The 17,111-nt window shown below is 36.9% G+C and overlaps 1 protein-coding gene across 1 annotated transcript; it reads left to right on the plus strand.

Annotated features, from left to right (window-relative positions):
- The first annotated feature begins 712 nt into the window (after nt 1-712).
- Nucleotides 713-3,426, plus strand: LOC115952338 (importin subunit beta-1-like). The gene is made up of 2 exons (XM_031069497.1): nt 713-3,135; nt 3,228-3,426. The coding sequence occupies exons 1-2, from the start codon at nt 713-715 to the stop codon at nt 3,424-3,426; spliced, it is 2,622 nt and encodes an 873-aa protein (XP_030925357.1).
- The last annotated feature ends 13,685 nt before the right edge of the window (nt 3,427-17,111 follow it).

Here is a 17,111-nt window from a genome sequence, read left to right on the forward strand (position 1 = left end):
AGTCCATCAATAAAACACTACATTATTCAACAGCACCAGCTGTCCGGGGTTAAGCTCTGAAATTTATCTAAAGAGAATTAACAGCCACTGAGCTTTAAAATATCCAAAAAAAGAAAAGAAAAGAATATGATAATACTTTTCATCAAACTAAATCTTTATTTTATACAGGCTCTGATGTTGTCCCTTTTACTTTTGATCGTTTGAATCTCCTCGATAAATGATCTACTAGAAGGAATGAAACATCTTCAAACCATCAATTATCACATCTTTTTTATTTATTTTTATTTTAAGTTTTGAGTTATTTGCTAGAACATACAAGTACTGTACATAAAAACTAAGTGCCTTTGGATGTGTGAATGTCCTTCCAAGCAAAGATTTCTGTTGACCATGCAGAAATGGTTTCACTGCTTCTGAAAAAATAAAAATTTCCTTTCACAATGTAAGTATTAAGAAGCTTAATTATAAATGTACGAATTTCGGTGGGAAGACAAGGTGTTGGTGTCTCCGCCATTTGTAGGTGATTAAATTTTGAAGCTTTTGCTTTTGCACGTGGTTTTGGAATCAGAACCAGTTTTTATTTTAATCACTTTTTAATTTGTTAGGCGTGGTTCAAAATCAATATCACTTTTCAATTATAATCTATTGGGTGTAAAAGTCTAGTTTTTATTTAATAACTTTTTAAAGATTTTAATGTGTTCTTCTATTGGGCAGAATGGCTTTGGAGATTACCCAGTTCCTACTGTCTGCTCAGTCACCTGACGCAAATGTCCGTACTAACGCAGAGGCCAATCTATTACTCTTGCAAGAGCAGAACCTTCCTTCTTTTCTTCTCTCCTTGTCAGTTGAGCTCTCAAACAACGATAAACCAATTGAATCAAGAAGACTTGCTGGAATTGTGCTTAAGAACTCATTAGATGCTAAAGATGCTGTTAGAAAGGAGCATCTTGTTCAAAAATGGATGCAAATTGACATTTCCATTAAATCCCAAATCAAACATTTGCTCTCAGGGACTCTTTGGTCGGCTGCAACAGAGGCAAGGCACACTTCTGCACAAGTGATTGCTAAAATTGCTTCTATTGAAATTCCGAAGAAGCAGTGGCCTGAGCTAATTGGATCCTTGCTTTCCAATATGAATCGACAAGATAGGCCAGCTGGTCTGAAGCAGGCAACCTTGGAAACTCTAGGATATGTGTACGAGGAGATATCACATAAGGATGTTCTACAATGTGAACTAAATTCTGTTCTCACTGCTGTAGTGCAACGGATGAACCTTGCTGAGCACAGTCCTGAAGTCTGTCTTGTGGCAACAAAAGCTCTTTATAATGCTCTAAACTTTTGTCAGACCAATTTTAAAAGTGACAAGCATCGGAATTACATCATGAAAATGGTCTGTGAGACGGCCATTTCCAAGCAGGTGGAGATCAGGCAGGTTGCTTTTAAGTGTCTTGTTTTGATAGCATCAACATACTATGAGATGCTTGAGCCTTACATGCATGCTATCTTTGAGCTTACCTTCAATGCTGTAAAAGGAGATGAAGAGGCTGTCGCCCTCCAAGCGATAGAGTTTTGGAGCGTTATCTGTGATGAAGAAATAAAGCGACAGAAGAAGCATGAGAATGCTGAGAGTGGGGACTCTTATCCTCCTGATTTCCATTTCATTAAGAAGGCTCTGGGGTATTTAGTTCCTATGCTGTTAGAAACTTTATTGCAGCAGGAAGAAGACCAGGATCAGAATGAAAGCATGTGGAATTTATCCATGGCCGGTGGGACCTGTCTTGGTCTTGTTGCGAGAACTGTTGGGGACGCTATTGTGCCCCTTGTGATGCCTTTTGTCAATGCTAACATATTAAAGCCGGATTGGCATTGTCGTGAGGCAGCTACATGTGCCTTTGGCTCAATCCTTGAAGGCCCAAATATTGACAAGCTCTCTCCCTTAGTCCATGCAGGTCTGGATTTTATGCTTATTGCAATGAAGGATGAAAATAACCATGTCAGAGACACCACTACTTGGACTCTGGGTCGTATCTTTGAGTTATTTCACAGTCCAGCTAGTGGATTTTCGGTGATTTCTCCTAAGAACATTAGACAGGTTCTAGCAGTCCTTATGGAAAGTATTAATGATGCTCCAAATGTAGCAGAAAAGGTCTGTGGGGCAATTTATCACCTTGCCCAGGGATATGAGGATGCTGGACTGAGTTCCTCTCTTCTTACACCATTCCTTATAGAGATCATCGCTAACCTAATTAGGACTGCTGATCGTACACATGGTGGTGACTCTAAGCTCAGGTCATCTGCATATTACACCTTCAATGAAGTGATCAGGGGTTTGAATGTTGCAGAGACATCTTACATCATAGAGGACCAGCTCCCTGTCATTGTGAATAAGTTGGAGCAGACTCTACAGCTTCCGATAAGCTCAACAGATGATAGGGAAATGCAAGGTGACTTGCAAGCTTCTCTCTGTAGTGCCCTTCAGGTCATTATCCAGAAACTTAGCAGTACAGATGAAACCAAGCCCATAATACTCCGGGAAGCAGATAAAATTATGAAATTGTTACTGAGGGTGTTTGCTTGTCGTAGCTCTACAGTGCATGAGGAAGCAATGCTTGCAATTGGTGCGCTTGCTTATGCCTGTGGACCATATTTTGAGAACTATATGCATGAGTTCTACCCCTATTTAGAAATGGGATTGCAGAATTTTGAGGTATACCAGGTTTGCTCCATTACAGTTGGGGTGGTTGGTGACATTTGTCGTGCATTGGATGACAAGGTCTTAAAATTTTGTGATGGGATCATGAAACACCTTCTCAATGATCTTGGCTGTAATGAACTCCACCGGTCTGTGAAGCCTCCCATATTATCTTGCTTTGGGGACATTGCTCTTGCCATAGGAGAGCATTTTGAGAGATATGTTGCTTATGCAGTACCAGCAATGCAGAGAGCTGGCCATATCTGTGCTGAGATTGATGCCAATGATAAAGATACTATGAAGTATGGCAACCAGCTCAGGCGTAGCATCTTTGAAGCTTACTCTGGTATTCTCCAAGGTTTTAACAACTCAAAGCCTGAGGTGATGTTGCCATATGCCGTACATCTCTTGCAGTTTATAGAACTGGTCCTCTTGGACAGAGACAGGTATGATTTTTTTCTTTTCTTTCCTTATCCTCTCTGTTCTTCCTATATTTGTTTCTTTAGAAGTCTCATGGTTTTGCTTTCATATTTTGCAGAGAAGAGAGTGTGACAAAGGCTGCAGTTGCTGTGATGGGTGATCTTGCGGATTCGCTTGGTCTGAACACAAAGCTCCTGTTTAGAGATCATCCATTCTGTATTGAATTTTTGGGCGAGTGTCTTCAATCTGATGATGAAAATCTCAAGAAGACCGCAACTTGGACCCAGGGGATGATTGGACGTGTCATGGTTTCATGATGTTCTACATGAATGTCCAAAACCAATTTCTTCAGCTTGAGAAATATCCACTGGTCGGAGGTGGTGGCTTGCTGATCGGAGAATGGAATGCGGAGCTTGGCCACATTGGGGGAATACTGATCACATTTGTTCAGTTCAGCTTACAATTCTCTACATTCGGTCACTGCAAATCGATAGTCTGTCGGAGAGTTAAGGGTTTAAAGCTAGCATTGTTTTAAAATCTAGGAAAAAGAAGTGAAAATGGGGGTTGTCCATGGATGTAATTGGCCTTGGAAAAAGAATCCCTTTCTCTCTATTGATATAATGTGATGCAGGTTGGGAGGATGTTACGTTGGGATTTGTCTTATTTTACTTTTTCTAATAATTTCATAATTTAAAATTACAAAATATATCACATCACCTTAATTTCATCACATTTCTAAACAAAATAATATTGTATTCTTATATTAAGATTACATTATTATAATCTTAAATTAAGATTACAATAATGTTATATTATGTTAATATAAGATTACAATAATATAAAATTACAAAGTAATGTAGCATTGCAGTTAACCAAACGACCCCTAAAATGAAAAATAATGTCCCAATTAGTGCTAGCCCTAGGCCTAGGCCACTTAGGCCATCACCTAGGCCCCCCTGCTAAAGAAAGGCCCCAAAAAATTTGGGGCAAAAATTGATATATATTTTTTTGGAGATATGGGAAAAAAAATATTGGTTTTACTTAAATATATTTTTTTGGGAGATATAGGAAAAAAAATAGTTTTACTTTTTTTACTCTACTTTTAAGAAGTCCCAAAGAATTGAGTAATGTTGGAGATAATACAAATTTAAATACATGGGTCATACAAATATATGTGTCACTAATCATTAGAAATAATTCAGATAGAAAAATGCAAGAAATAATACAAATTTGTAAGTCTCATGTTGTAAAATTTATAATATCTCTAACGTCATTCATTCAAATGCTTGTTTATAATCTTTTTGAAATGTCACTAATCACATTCATTGCTACATCGTTTAATTTGTAAGTTTTTTGTAGTAAAACTTGTTATAGTTTTAGTATTTTTTTTTAAAAAAAAAAACAAAGCATATTGCAAAATAAAAAGAATGGATTTTTTATATATATAAAAATTTATGATAATAAACACTAGTTAAATATTATTTAAGTGATAATAAAAAAAATCTCATTTAAATATATTGTCTTATACCTCCAAATTTGTTGGGCCACCCTTGGTCTCAATAGAGCCCATTTTGTTGTTCCAAGGTTGATGAAAAGAAAGAGAGAGATTTTTCAAGATCTAACCAAAACAAACCCCCAATAATGATACCTTACTTGTTTGCCAGATGGAAATATGAAGATCAAAAAGTGAAAGGGGTAGCATAGATCTTTATTCTGCATGCTTCATAGTTCATAAATTTGCAGACAAAACTCTTAAAGAGTACGAGCAACAAGAAAACAAGGGCTTTTTGTTTGGTAGCCGTCTTTGGGTCTCCAAGCCTCATATCAGAATTACAATATTGCCATCACTAGCAATTATCTTATTTTTCAAAAGCTTGGCTATGGCGGCAAGTTGAAAAAAGAAGAAGAAGATAAAATACAAAAACTATTCCTCAATCCTCAGCTTTGGATTTATGTCAGATACTAAATTTTTTTTTTTTCCTTTCTAAAATATCTAATTTGCTTCCTAAATACAAACGTTCTCATTTGAATATTCTCGTATTCCTAGTCCTAGTCTCCTACTTAATTTTCCATCTTTAACTACTATTTATTTCATTCTCAAAAAAAAAAAAAAAAATACTATTTATTTATTATTGGCTACCTAGGTACTCCATTACATTTGACATAATACAATTAGTATGAAACTTGTGTAAATTTGTAGGTGGCTCATGTGTCTCAATTCCCCCATTACAAAAATTGACATTTTTTGCCTAAATAAATATTAGCAAAATTTTTTTGGTTTTTATTTAATAAATTCCATCATAGAGTTATTTTAGAAAAATCTAGAGAATGGTAATTTATTTTTCATTAAGTTTGAGCCTCTTATAATCGGTCTCTATATAATTTTTTATTTACCAAAAAAGGATTAATTAACTCGTAAAACATTAAACATATTGAGTCCAACAAGGTATTTAGACTACCTTGTGTTGGATTGTTGAGTTATTGATTTGGTTATCACTGTCATCGATTTGATCTTCAATTTCACAACTCTTGACCAAGAAAGTAAAAACAAAAACAAAAAACAGAATGCAAAAGAGAGAGGAGCTATATATGCCAGAGAATATACCAAGGAACCATTCATAATAAAAGGTTGTGTGTTACATTGACTAGGTTGAGCGAAATGACCAATGAGTTCTTTAACTAACTGTTTTTTTTTTTTTTGGGCAAGTTTTAGTTTCTAAATTAAGCTCTCAAAGTTATAATTTATTTCATTTTAACCTCTATGTTTTCCAGCATTACATTTTATATCCTGCATTACCTTCATTTCTCATCACATGTAGACGTACTAACTAAAAAAAAAAAAAAAAAAAAAAAAAAAAAACTAAAGCTGTTTTGCCACAAACATATTAAGAGTTAACTGGCTTTAATATCTCTATCAATGAAGGTTATGTTGTCTTTTAATCCTTAAAAAATAAAGTTTCAGAAATTCAATAATATCAAGAAATAATTGAAAGAAGCATATACTGGCTAGAAAGGACTCGGGTCAAAATGGCAATAAGTTTGGTGTAGAAAATGTTATAAAAATGATTCACACCAAGCTTTCTCAAGTTGACTAAACAAAAAAGATTTATTTTACTTTAAAGACAGCATATATTGTATACAATGACCTCGTACTTCACACTAATAAAAGCAAATTACCTAATAAAATAATGTTTATATATAGACTTCGTTTGGATATAACTTATTTTGCTGAAAACTGAAAATATTATAGCAAAATAATTTTTAAATGTATGAATAGTGCCATGAGACTCATTTTTAATACTTTTTCCTGAATAAAGTGGTTGTGGGTCCCATGAATAGTGCATGAACAATAGTTTTGTGTGCATGAACAGTAAATTTGTCTCTTACTTAGAAACGCATGCATAAAAAAAAAAAAAAAAAAAGGAAACGCCAGACGCAGACGCATTGGCTTTTTCAGCCAGATCCAAACAGTCACTTAGGGTTTTGTTTTTATTGAGAATCATGTTTATATAAAGTTAAAAGACTAGTCATGTCAAAATTAACTTTTGGCTAAAGTTTTTTTTTTTTTTTTTTTTTTGGTTTTGTTTTTTATTTTTCACTAGCTGCAAATTCACGCGATGTATGAAAATATAAATATTATGTAATGAGGTGTAATATATAAAAAGTAAAAATTATTTTAAGTATTACTTATTTTAAAAAAAATATTTCTACGTACAAGGATTTTTTTTTTTAATATCTTTTTTATCTCTACAAATATATCATTTTATTATTATTTTTTTGATTAATATTTTTTTAAAGTGAACCATATTCTTCTAACTTTTATTGTAGTGTATTATATTTGCCTAATATACAACTAAACTTTATAAGTTTCAAATTTCTCATCTCTTAAGGAATAAGAAAATTAACATAATAATCAAAACTCTCATCACAAAATTACAATGTTATCTTAGCTAAAATTAAAATGAGGCTAAAGGAATAAAAAAAAATAGACTTTATAATAATTTATTACTCAAACAATCAATAAGCATATTCAAATTCCTATTTCCAAAAGAAACTAAGTATTAACCCAAACCAAAATTCAACCAAAGTTACAAAAGGAAAAAAGAAGACTTTCTAATGGGAAATTGGGGGGGGGGGGAGCAAAATACTAAAACACATATTAAAAAAGAAAGAAAAAAGAACCATTAACCTTAATTAGAGGTATAAGAAAGAACAAAAAAGAACCATCAACCTTAATTAGAGGTATAAGAAAGAACTAAAATCCACCGCGAGAGAGAGAGAGAGAGAGTACTCATAGTTTGGTGGGGGAAAAATATGAACTAAATGGGGAAAATGATATCAAATTTATACAATATAGAATGGGGAGAAGAAGAGTCAAAATATGAAAAAGAGGAAAAAAGTGTAACGATAAAGTAGAGAGTAAAATTCAACCAAAGTTACGACAGGAAAAGAGAAGACTTTCTAATGGGAAATTGGAAGGGGGGGGGGGGGAAGCAAAATACTAAAACACATATTAAAAAAGAAAGAAAAAAGAACCATTAACCTTAATTGGAGGTATAAGAAAGAACAAAAAAGAACTATCAACCTTAATTAGAGGTATAAGAAAGAACTAAAATCCACCAAGAGAGAGAGAGAGAGTACTCACAGTTTTGTGGGGGGGGGGGAATATGAACTAAATAGAGAAAATGATATCAAATTTATACAAAATAAAATGAGGAGAAGAAGAGTCAAAATATGAAAAAGAGGAAGAAATTGTAACGGTAAAGTAGAGAGTAGTGGGGAGATAAGAGACAAAAAGGAAGGGAAAAGGTTGGAAGAAGTGTAATAATAGGAGTCCATTTGGGAACAGCTTATTTAGCTGAAACTAAAAACTTTTCGGGGAAAGTACTGCAAATAAAGCTAAAAAGTAATTGAAATAGTACAATGGGGCCCATTAAATAGTATCAAAAAGTTCAATGGACCCATGAATAGTATCAAAAATAAGCTAAATAGTAGCAAAAATAAGATAAGGGTTTGTTTGGGATTCGCTTATTTTGCTGAAAGCCTAAAACTGAAATTTTTTTGCTAAAAGTACTGGCTTTTTAAGCTAATGACAAACGCAACCTAGGTGTGAATTAATAGGGAGAAGAAGAGTTTTTTTTTTTTTTTTTTTTAGAATAGAGGGGACGGAAAGTCTAAATAGAGAAAAGAAAATATAAAAAATGAGGGAATGACATGACTACTGATGTGGCTTAACAGTAATGTAGCAACAATAAATACTACGTTTTAACTTTTATATATGTATATATACAATAGATTTTTTTTTGAAACCGAACCAATAGGAATTCATTCATTCAAAGAAACAGAGTCCAAATACACAGCCACAATAGCAGGAGGTGGAGTTTCCTCCATCCAAAACATGTCCTCATCAATAGATCTAGCATATCTAGCTAAGGAATGAGCAGCTAAGTTGGCTTCCCGTTTAACACAAGAAAATGACTTACACCTGGAACCAGCAGCCAAAACGTGTATGTCTGCATAAACATTTCCCAGCCTAGAACGAAAAGCCCGTATAGAAGATAAACACCTTATGACCGTCGAGTTGTCGCCTTCAATCATCAGCTCCTCAAATCCAGTATCCACAGCAAACTCCAGCACTCTCCGACAAGCAAGTACCTCTGCCTCTTCGCTGTCCACCACACTCGGTCCTTTGGCTGACATAGCAGCCATAACTTCCCCCAGATTGTTACGGATTACAGCGCCAAATCCAGATGAACTTGTATCAGAGAACACAACTGCATCGAAATTCAATTTGTATGATGAACCAGATGGAGGACGCCATTTCTGCACAACAGTATGTGTACCCGACACGGATAAACGAAACTGGGCAGCCCGGAATTCATCTAAGAAATCTTTGGCTCTCTGATTTAGACGTCCAGGTTCTTGAATAACTCCACCATGTACGATGGCATTACGCTGGTTCCAAATAAACCAGCATTGAACCCAGAAATATTCCAACTCCTCATCCGTTAAGCGGTTCTGCATATACTCAACCAGCTGCATCATATCATCCAACCCAGGCACTCCTTTTTGCAGTCGGCGCGAACTGCCAGCCCAGATATCTTGGGCTAGCCCGCACTCCCACAGTACATGATAACCGGATTCCTTCGCCTGTAGGCACACTACGCATCTGTCATCATCTAGGATTCTACGACGAACTAAATTAGACCGGGTAGGCAGGATGTCCATGCAAGCTCTCCAGCCAAAAATTCTAATTTTATTCGGGACCTTGAGCTTCCACAGCTTCGCCCATATCGAACTATCCATCACCTCCCTTGAGCTTTCACCCACATCAGCATCTTGCTTAGCTAATAATCTTGCAATGTGGTAACCAGATTTAACCGAGTAGTCCCCATCTTTGGTATGCAACCAAAAAACCATATCAGGCATATATCTTCGACTTAAAGGAATGCGGAGAATGGCCTCTGCATCAGAGCTATGAAAATTTGCCTCCACCATCACACGATCCCAATTGTTCGTCCTCCAATCTATAAGGTCAGAAACTCTCCACTCCCATTCCTCCTCAGCCGGTGGATGAAGCACCCGATTTGTGACATGATTCGGAATCCATTTGTCCTCCATGACTTTAATTGTAGCCCCATCTCCCACTCTCCAACAACAACCTTTTTTAAGAATTGGTTGGGCTGCCATTAAACTCTTCCACACATAGGAGCTATTGGGCACATCCATAGCCTCTAAGAAGGTGCATCGAGGGAAATACCGTGCCTTAAGACACTTATAAAGCAAGGAGTCTTTATCTTGAATCAAACGCCACCCTTGCTTGGCAAGCATAGCCAAGTTAAAATCCTTCAAATCACGGAATCCCATCCCACCTTCCTTTTTTGAGGTAGTAAGAACCCCCCAATTTTTCCAGTGAATTTTCCTATCCTCCCCAGTTTGACCCCACCAAAACCTTGCACATAGAGCATTAAGCTCATTGCAAAGTTTAGCCGGCAAAAGGAAAACTCCCATAGTGTATGTGGGAATGGACTGAGCTACAGCTTTAATCAGAACTTCTTTGCCTGCTTTCGAAAACAGCTTCCCTTTCCAACCTTGCATCTTCTTCCAAACTCTGTCCTTCAAAAAAGAAAAGGCTTGATACTTTGATCTACCAATAAGAGTAGGCAGCCCCAAATATGATTCGAACCTGTTCACCTCCTTGACCCCCAACATATTTGTTATGAAATCTCTCCGGTCACCATCTGTATTATTGCTGAAATAAATAGATGATTTCTCAAAATTTATACATTGGCCAGAAGAATCTGCATAAAGCTGGAGAATATCTGTCACACACTGCACTTCCTCCTGAGACGCTTTGCAGAAGAGTAAAGAGTCATCTGCAAAAAGGAGATGGGAAATCCGGGGTGCACTTCTACAAACTGCCACTCCAGTAAGACGCCCCTCCTCTTCTGCTTTGGCTAGCAAAGCTGAAAACCCCTCTCACATAACAGAAATAAATAGGGTGACAATGGGTCACCTTGGCGAAGGCCCCTGGATGGTGAAATTCTTCCATAGGCTTTGCCATTGATACACACTGAAAAAGCAGGTGTAGACACACAGCACATCACCCTGTCAATCCAATCATGGGGGAAGCCCAACTTGGTCATTATGCCCTTCAAAAAATCCCATTCAACTCGATCATACGCCTTGCTTATATCCAGCTTCATAGCTAGAGAACCTTTCTTGCCTGTTCTCCTACAATGCATGGCATGCAAGGTCTCATATGCAACCAGGACATTGTCAGTGATCAGTCTGCCTGGTACAAAAGCACTTTGAGAGGGAGCAATCAATTGAGGAAGAATCTGTTTCAATCTGTTAGCCATAACTTTAGATATAATTTTATAAATAACGTTACAAAGGCTAATAGGCCTAAAATCAGACATTCTTTCAGGAGATTTCACTTTAGGGATAAGGATGATATGAGTAAAATTAATATCAGGAATCATAGAACCAGAATTCAGGAAATCTAAAACAGCTGCAGTCACATCATCACCCACTATATGCCAATATTTCTGGTAAAAAAGAGCATTCATACCATCTGGTCCAGGCGCCTTTGTTGGTCCCATCTGGAACAATGCTGCTTTCACTTCCTCTGCACTATATTCCTTGGACAAGGTTTCTTGCATATCAGAGGTCACCTTTTGTTGCACTGCATTGAGACATTCCTCCATTCTTTGGCATGTACCTGATCGGAAAATATTCTCAAAATACTCAATTGCCACACCTGCAACCCTCTCTGGTTCCTCCACCCAGTCATTATTCTGATCTCTAACCCCATGGATGAAATTTCTCCTCCGCCTTTGAGAGGCTTTGGAATGAAAATACTTAGTGTTTCTGTCACCATACTTCAACCAAGAGACTCTAGACCTTTGTGCCCAGTAAATTTCCTGTTTAAGTAGCAGGTCATCAAGACTTTTGCTTGCAGCCAGGAACTCATCTCTATTCTCCATTGTTGGGTCGGCCATGCTCAACTCCTCAACCCTTTTTTGGAGTCTCTTGATTTCCACCTCATCTGGGTGGGTTTTAGAAGCACCCCAAGCCTGCAAATCCGAACCACACTTGCTAATTTTCTCCTTAACTCCCAGCAACCCGGTTCCATGTTTCCTGCTAGCCTCCATGCCTCCTTAATGACCATCTCACAATCATCCTGGGTTAACCAAGCCTCTTCAAACCGGAATGCTCTTGTGTTTCTACCCCTGTATCTCAGTATAGACCGTGCATGTAGCAAAACCGGTCTATGATCAGAAGCATGAGAGAATAGGTGAGTGACCAAACTTTCTTGGAATTTTTCCCTCCACCCCGTATTAGCCACCACTCTATCCAACCTCTCCTTAGTGTTTTCCAACCCCGGTCTTTTATTATTCCAAGTGAAAGGATAGCCCACAAAACCCAAATCCGCTAATCTGCAATCATCCAATGTACTACGAAAATCATCCATTTGTTTAAACGGAGGGGGAAATCTACTTTGTTTTTCAGAGGAATTGAGAATAGCATTAAAATCCCCTACACAACACCACGGACCGTCAACAAATGACTGTAAATGCTTGAGAAGATCCCATGAGTTATGTTTCTGACTTGCTTCAGGCCAACCATAGAAGCAGGTAAGCATCCATGCAAAACCATCCTCCTCAACAACTCTAGCTAGGATATGGTGCTCAGTGAAATTAATAACTTCCAGTCTAACCTCGTCTTTCCAAATAAGAGCCAAGCCCCCTCCCCCAGTGGGCTTCTTCACAATAAACTTATTCTGAAAAGGTAATTCTCTACAATGATACTCGAAACCATCTCTGTCTAGGCGTGTCTCCATTAAGAAGCACACATTGGGAACATGATCCTTCACTATTTTGTGAAGGCTGCGAACTGTCCAAGAGTTCCCAAGCCCTTGGCAGTTTTGAGTAGATATTTTATAAGTTTTGAATACTAAATTTAGTTCACCGTTCAACCAATGAAATAGCTGATTGGGGGTAACCAAAAAAGCTTGTTTGATGATAATCATAATATACCCATTTATTTGGTTGAGCTCATCCATCCTATCTATTTTTGAATATTGTCAAAGTTGGTTTGCCAAGCACTCATTTGATTTTAGTGTTCAGTTTTGATGTCTAGCTATTGTTTTTGTTATTTTATGTTGCTACTTCTTCAGGTCAAAAACCATCATAATAAGAGATATAGAAATCATAATTCCAGGAAAAGGTAGCATTTTAGGCATGTACTAACACAGTACCACTTAACCACCAAAAGAAAAACCCCAAAGAAACAATTAGGATTTTGTTAGAATTAAATAGTTGGATTGAAGTAGACAAGCTATGCTTTTGTTACTTGCTACTACTTTAGTGTTTGAGTAGGTCTAATTTAATTTTGAATGTATATTTTAATAGGTGGGCACCTCAAAGCTCTAATATTACATATTTTGTCAAACAATAATTAGTGGATACACATACAACCCACAAAAGAAATAATGTATATATCAAACACATATAAATGGAAGTTTGATTGAATTTGAATTTACCTCATGACTAGTCCCATGAGACTAAAATTTTAATGTGTTTGTTTCGAATAAATTGGACTTAGGGATGGCAATTTTGCCCTACCCCGTTTAACCCACCCCTCCTCGCTTTGCCCTATGCGGGTTTTCTTCGCCTTGCAAATGTGATAGGGCAGGGATGGGATGAGATTTTAGCCCCGCACCACAAGGCGGGGCAGGGATGGGTTTAGACTTTTTAGACCCGACCCGCTCTGCCCTCCCCATCCCTGCCTTGCATTGATAAGGGTTAAATTGTAAAATTTTCATACCCTAAAATCTTATTATTTAAACAAATATATACTATTAAATCACTGATTTTGTATAATGAAATTTTTGTTTCTGTTGTGATATTGTCTTGTTATACATTTTAATAATATTTTTCAATTTTTGCTAAAAATTAGTTTGATTTGATAGGATAAATTTATTTTTAATTTCAAGTATATTTTTATTAGCGAAACAAGTTTTTATTAAAAACAATTGCAATAGTTGCGGGCAAATTAACAAGAAGTAGAGTTTTACGGAGTGGGGTGAGGCTTTGAGGGGCCCCAAGGGATGGGAATGGGGCAAGAGAATTTTCACCATCATGTGGGGCGGGGCAACGATGGGGTAAGACAAAATCATGTGGGACGGGGGCGAAAACCCCATCTTTCGGACCCACCCCGTCCCGCCCCATTGCCATCCCTTTATTTGGACTAATGGTTCCCACTTCTCAAAGTTATGAATTTAAAATGTCTAAACCCCCATCTTAGGTGACTCAGCATGAACAACACGAGATTTTTTCATATATAATGTATGTAGAATGTGGGACTACATGATACACATCTATAAAAAAGATCCATACTGTAATCTTAACCAAGAAACCCTTAACTTAGAGAGAAAATTGAAAGAGAGATCTTTCTATTTGGTCACCTCCAAACATTCACAGAGATTGAGGAGAGAAAGGGATGCAGCCTCTAATCTAAACATTGATATGCTGACCAGTTTAACTGGTAAAGTTGTGACTAAACAGGCCCCCAAATTGGGCCGAAATGGGTCCAATTCCAATCTTTAACAACCCAATTTCCGCACATGCTACTTGGTTACTTGGCTTTTTGTTTTTTAGCCGTTTTTAAAATCTTCTAAAAAAAAGAAAAATACAATACTTTTTCCAAGATTAAAAAAAAATTTTATTTAATTTATAAAAAAGGTATCCACCAAGCCTCATTTCAGAATTACAATATTGCCATCACTAGCAATTATCTTATTTTTCAAAAGTTTGGCCTTGGGGGCAAGTTGAAAAAGAATTCTAAAAAAAGGTGAAATACAAAAACTATTCCTCAACTTTTGGTTTATATACTACAACATTTTTTCCCAAAAATATCTAATTTGCTTCCTAAACACAAACTTCTCTATTTGAAAGTTTTTGTACTCTTCTTACTTACTTAATATGTATAAATATATATATATATATATATATATATATCTTTAACTACTATTTATTTATTTTTAGCTACTTAAATATTCCATTACACATTATAATTTCTATAATTCAGATATTACTATGGATTTTTTTTTTTTAAATACTAAATATTTTTAACAAACATGCGAGGAGAGGGGAGAAAATGTGGTGTTTGATATAGGGTAATGTTTTAGTATTCTCATGAATGTTTAAAGATTCTCATATTTGGTTGCAAATCACGCTAGGGAATCAAATGTCAGGAGAATCTAGATTCCCCCTTTGAACACCTCTCAGTAGGAATGTGGATTCCCTTTAAAACAGGTGGGTATGTATATTCCCAAGCTTAAAGGAAATTGTATTTTTTATAAATTGACAATTTTAACCATTTTTCCTTATCATTTAAGCAATTAAAATAAAATATAAAACAAATCATCAATATATTTTCTCTTGTCTTATAGACTTAAACGTTGTATGGTTGTTTTGTTATGGATTAAACTCTTTTAAAAATTATTATTAAGAACAAAGCATTTGAGAATTTAAAAAGTTGTTTTTGTATTGTACTTGTCATTTTAAAATGTTAGACTATAGTTTTAATGAATTTATCATAATTAATAGTTTATATTTTGTTTTTTATTATTTATTTAGAGGAAGATTTTTTTTAAGGACTTGGTAGTTCACATTCAAATCTAAGAATAGAATGGGAAAAATAAATAATTCATTTAAGATTCATAGGAATAAACCAAACATTATCATCTCACATTTCTAGGAATCCTAATAGATTTCCAATGAAACCAAATATAGGAATAGCTACATTCCTAGGCGTCCAGATTGCAAGGAATCACATTCTTAGGAATTTAGATGTCAAAAGTAATGTGGATTCCCTTGTACCAAACGCCACATTAAAGAAATTTACAATGGTATATATTTAAACTATGAAATGAAACCTATGCAATCAAGACAAGGGATCGGAAAGAAGTTGAGGATTTAGGAGAATAATAAACTTTTAATCAATATTAAATGTTATTTATGTTTAGAGAATAAATGAAATATTTTTAAAAAATCTTGATAATACATATTGTGGGTTGTGGGGCCTGAAATTTGAAATCCCAGCCCACTTCACATTAAGGGCCCAAAGCCCAAACCGAGGAGCCCTACTACCGAGGACGATCTCACGCTCAACACCTCACAAAGCGCCTGAAGAAAAGGACAAACCCAGTACAAGAGCAGTACAAACGAGAAAGCTGCCAAGACCATAATGTGGAGCCCAGCGCCTGACGAGCCCATACTCCATACCATGCTATCCAGCTTTTCCCAACCACTCTGACGTATGGATTGATAGGACGAGTAAATACCCCAAACCAGGAAAAACTGACACGTAGATGAAGAACGGGAGGTAAATACTAGTATAAAAGGGAAAGAGAGCGAAAAGGGAGGGGATCCTGGAGAAAAGGGAGGAAGAAGGGTGAGAATGTAATGCTCCTCGGACTAATTCCGAGGAGCCAAACCTTTCGAACCACATCAATTTAAGGCTCAGCTATACAGTCCAAGCCTGCCTTTGTATGAGTTCTCATGAAACCAGGATCGGACCCCTGCCCAGCGCCCAAGGGCAGGCCTTTCCAAACCCACTCTCTACAAATCGTATTGTTCGGGCCCTTTACATACGAGCCCAACGTCATCCTTGGGTCGTTAAAAATCGTGCCCCTACAATTGGCGCCGTCTGTGGGAAGGCTTGCGCGTCGGCGCAGATGGCGATGGAGTCAAGCCTCTATCAGGCAGAAGTTCGCGAAGTTTCCTCCATCTCCAGCGACATGCAGTTGTTGCTTCGACATAAACTTCAGCTAGGGGCTACGCCTTGCAGTGCCAATGGCACGGGTAGCCCTAGGGGCTTCCGGCCTCAAGATAACTCTCCCCGCCCTGGTCTAGGGGCTAACCTTCGAAAAATAAATAAGTACACAGAAAAAACTACAAGTTTTGGACAGAACCAAGGCCTTGCATGGTCCTCGGACTCAAGCCTATGGGGAAACCAACTACTTAAAAGAAAAAACTACAAGTTTTGGACAGAACCAAGACCTTGCATGGTCCTCGGACTCAAGCCTATGGGGAAACCAAGTACACAAAGAAAAAACTACAAGTTTTGGACAGAACCAAGGCCTTGCATGGTCCTCGGACTCAAGCCTATGGGGAAACCAACTACTTAAAAGAAAATATACAAGTTTTGGATAGAACCAAGGCCTTGCATGGTCCTCGGACTCAAGCCTATGGGGAAACCAAGTACACAAAGAAAAAACTACAAGTTTTGGACAGAACCAAGGCCTTGCATGGTCCTCGGACTCAAGCCTATTGGGAAACCAAGTACACAAAGAAAAAAACAAGTTTTAGACAGAACCAAGGCCTTTCTGGTCCTCGGACTCAAGCCTATGGGGAAACCACTACTTAAAAGAAAAACTACAAGTTTTGGACAGAACAAGGCCTTACATGGTCCTCGGACTCAGAGCTATGGG

The sequence above is a fragment of the Quercus lobata genome, chromosome 7 (genome assembly GCF_001633185.2).
Source record: "Quercus lobata isolate SW786 chromosome 7, ValleyOak3.0 Primary Assembly, whole genome shotgun sequence".
Classification (NCBI taxonomy): Eukaryota; Viridiplantae; Streptophyta; class Magnoliopsida; order Fagales; family Fagaceae; genus Quercus; species Quercus lobata.

What these genes read in the sequence shown, in the direction of transcription:
- LOC115952338 (XM_031069497.1), top strand. Translation starts at nt 713, where the DNA reads ATGGCTTTGGAGATTACCCAGTTCCTACTGTCTGCTCAGTCACCTGAC. An exon ending in GTCCTCTTGGACAGAGACAG is followed by an intron (nt 3,136 to 3,227) that starts GTATGATTTTTT and finishes CATATTTTGCAG; the next exon opens with AGAAGAGAGTGTGACAAAGG.